The sequence below is a fragment of the Rattus norvegicus genome, chromosome 2 (genome assembly GCF_036323735.1).
Source record: "Rattus norvegicus strain BN/NHsdMcwi chromosome 2, GRCr8, whole genome shotgun sequence".
Lineage (NCBI taxonomy): Eukaryota > Metazoa > Chordata > Mammalia > Rodentia > Muridae > Rattus > Rattus norvegicus.
In genome coordinates, this window is record NC_086020.1 from 147,748,523 (window position 1) to 147,751,883 (window position 3,361).

At 52.7% G+C, this 3,361-nt stretch overlaps 1 protein-coding gene across 1 annotated transcript; it reads left to right on the plus strand.

Moving 5' to 3' along the window:
- The first annotated feature begins 864 nt into the window (after positions 1 to 864).
- Positions 865 to 1,416, plus strand: Rap2b (RAP2B, member of RAS oncogene family). The gene is given in 1 exon segment (NM_133410.1): positions 865 to 1,416. A coding segment is annotated over 1 exon segment (552 nt).
- The last annotated feature ends 1,945 nt before the right edge of the window (positions 1,417 to 3,361 follow it).

The window sequence follows — 3,361 nt, forward strand, 5'->3', positions numbered from 1 at the left end:
CGGCCTGAAAAATGCCCTGCAAGTGTATGATTCTTAGAGGTGCGCAGCGGCCTGGGTTTAGGAATAGGTGTCTTATCCTTTAACAGCGGAAGCCGACGAGGAGGTCACAGCCAGCTGCTGTCTGCTGCGCCCTCAGGAGGCCCGCGGAGCCCAGACGGTGGTGGTGGCTTGGGTTTGGAGAGCTTTCCACCTACAAGCACAGACAAGCCGGGTTGCCCAGTTCCAAGATTCGCGCCGCCCCGCCCCCGCCCCGCCCAGTCCCTGATTGCCCCTCCCTCTACCACGCCCACTCCCGATGCGGCGGAAAAGCTGGAGCGGAGCTCGGGCGGGGCACCGCGGGCGGCGCACTGGGCATGCTCCGCTGGGCGGGGAGGGCCGGGCTGCGCGCGGCGAGTAGGAAGCCCTCGCCCAGCGAAGGCTGCGGGAGAGAGAGGAGAGAGTGATGGGCCGCGGAGCTGGACGCACGTTCCGTGGGGACTCATGCCACGCGTGTCTCAGCCGGACGCACAATTAGCAGCCGCCTCTGCAACCAGCCGCCACCGCCTCCCGGCCCTCCCAGGCTGCCGTGGCGAAGAGCTCCAGCCGTTGTCTTGCTCCGACTGCGCGCATTGTCCTCAGGGTCCTCCGCCAGGACTGCTGCGGGGCCCGGGACCCGCGCCCTAGGGACGCGCCCCCGCTGCCGGTCGGCCCGGCGCGGGGCTCTGCTAGCCTGTTGGCGAGCCCGTGCTACCGGGCTAGTCTCGCCAGGGTTGTTCCTGCGGAGTTGAGGAAGGGGAGAAGTCCACCCGCCCGCCCAACCCAGCCTTCCCCGGCGCGCAGCCCCGACGGGGCCGCGGCAGGCGCGACGAGGGCGCCGACGGAGCCATGAGAGAGTACAAAGTGGTGGTACTGGGCTCGGGTGGCGTGGGCAAGTCCGCGCTCACCGTGCAGTTCGTAACAGGTTCCTTCATCGAGAAGTACGACCCAACCATTGAAGACTTTTACCGCAAGGAGATCGAGGTGGATTCGTCGCCGTCGGTTCTGGAGATCCTGGACACCGCGGGCACGGAGCAGTTCGCTTCCATGCGGGACCTGTACATCAAGAATGGCCAGGGCTTCATCCTCGTCTACAGCCTGGTCAACCAGCAGAGCTTCCAGGACATCAAGCCCATGCGGGACCAGATCATCCGCGTGAAACGGTACGAGCGCGTACCCATGATCCTGGTAGGCAACAAGGTGGACCTGGAGGGCGAACGTGAGGTCTCCTATGGCGAGGGCAAGGCCCTGGCCGAGGAGTGGAGCTGCCCCTTCATGGAAACATCGGCCAAAAACAAAGCCTCAGTGGATGAGCTATTCGCAGAGATCGTGAGGCAGATGAACTACGCGGCACAGCCCAACGGCGACGAGGGCTGCTGCTCGGCCTGTGTGATCCTGTGAGGCGCTGTCTGCCGCCGGGCGCTGGCCACGCTCTGTGCACAAAGCCAAACGCACCCGATTCTCTTAATGTGATTGTCTTCTTGCTTTGAGATTGGAGACGACTTTGTTGTATTGGCTGGGATGTCCGAGGAACCTGGCTGACTTGTGTGGCCAGCATCCCTAGCCTTCAGCTGTGGTCCGAGGGGGTGTCCGTTGCTGAGCATCTGAGACCCTGATGGAAAAATGGCTCTATACAGCGTGTACGTTCCTCGTTGATTTTGGTTAATGCATTTTTCCCCGTTAAAGTAGCCATTAAGGCTCTGTATTGGCTGCTTGACACCGGCAAGCGAAAGTTTCAAGCCTGGAAAAAAAAATGGGGGTGGGGAAGCAGAGGAAGTGGAGGGGAAGGAGGCAGTGGGGGAGGGTTCCCCCAAGCAACTGTTCACAGTTCCAAGTTTTAACACAAGGAAAGAGGTCCCAGAAAATCATACGAAGGAGCCAGAAGAGGGGACAAAACTTTTTTTTCCCTTGTTTTCCAGGATTATTTGGAAATTACGACTAGGGGTTCCTTTTCTGCCAGCTTGGAAGGGCAACCCAGGGACTGATTAGGATTCTGAGGATGTCTATGCAAAGTTGGGTTCTTGTTACAGTGTATCCAATCTGAAGTATTGCACATGTGAACTGGGACTGTTAAGCACTGATGCCAATACAGTGTGGGGTGCCAGGAAGTGTCTGCTGATATTTGTGGGAAAAAAAATCTATTTTGATTACCTACTGTATCAAAGGGGAGTCTGGGGGGAGAATGGTAGTATTTTTTTTTAATCAGCTGTGAAAAATGTTACAGATCTGCACATTTTTTGTGTGTGCTATTGTGTGTATGTATGTGTGTGTGAGTATAGCTTTTTTTTGTTTTTTGTTTTTGGTGTTTTTTTTTTTTTTGTTTTTTTGTGGTTGGCAGTGACAGATTTTGCTGACTAGCTTTTAAAAATACAATACAAAGACTTTGTAAATGTGATTCAGGGCCCCCAGCACCCCTGTGTCTGCAGAGTGCCTTCAAACTCAGCTGTTCCAGCCGGTGCCAACCTGTGAATTCCCACCGTATCCCAGAATCTGCTGTTCTGCTTTCCCCAAAACCACTTTAAGTATCTTCCTGAAAGAGCCAGGACAAATAGGACCTGTTATTCCATTTGTTTCATTAATTTTAGCTTTTTTTTTTTTTTTAATGTTAAGCCCATAAGTCTTGAATGTTTTTTTCCCCTTCGTTGTGTTCAAATTTCAGGTTTTATCTCCCCTTTTCTGTTGTTTTCAAAGTGTCTTGTTATTTGTTACAGGGTGTTTCCTCCAGAAGCAAAGAGCAAAATTTGATTGTGATGTACCAAAAGAATTCTAACAAGTTGTAACTTTTAATTCCACTCATTTAGTCACTGTCTCTTCATTTTAAGATTTTTAATACAAATGTCATTTCTAAAGAAACCCCAAACTATCTGTGTTTTTGTGTTTCATATTCAGTGATTAACGGTCTCCAAGATAATGGTGCCAGGTGGAGGAGGTGGACAGGGCCAGTTCCATGATGCCTTCCAGAGTTATTTGTCAAATTTTGAAAATAGAATTATTCCCATGAAAAATTGGATAACAATGTTTCCAAGGCTTTAAAAGTGGAGCAAAGTATGAAGGCCCTAAGGATCACAGGGTATGACCATGGCCTCTTGACTCCCCAGATAAGGAAGTGTATGGTACTGCTATGGGGAAGAGGAGCAGTGAACTTCACCGTTAGTAGCAAAGGGGCAAGCCCCACCCCCATCCCTACCCCTACCCCCCTCACGCGTCCCCCAGCTAACCAGGCCCTCTTAGATCTGGGAAAGTAACATGAACTGGCAGAGTAACGTGGGTACTTTCTATGTGTCTTGGTTCCATGTTGTCTGTTTCTGTCCCACACCAAGTCAGAAGGGTTCTTAACTTTGATCTC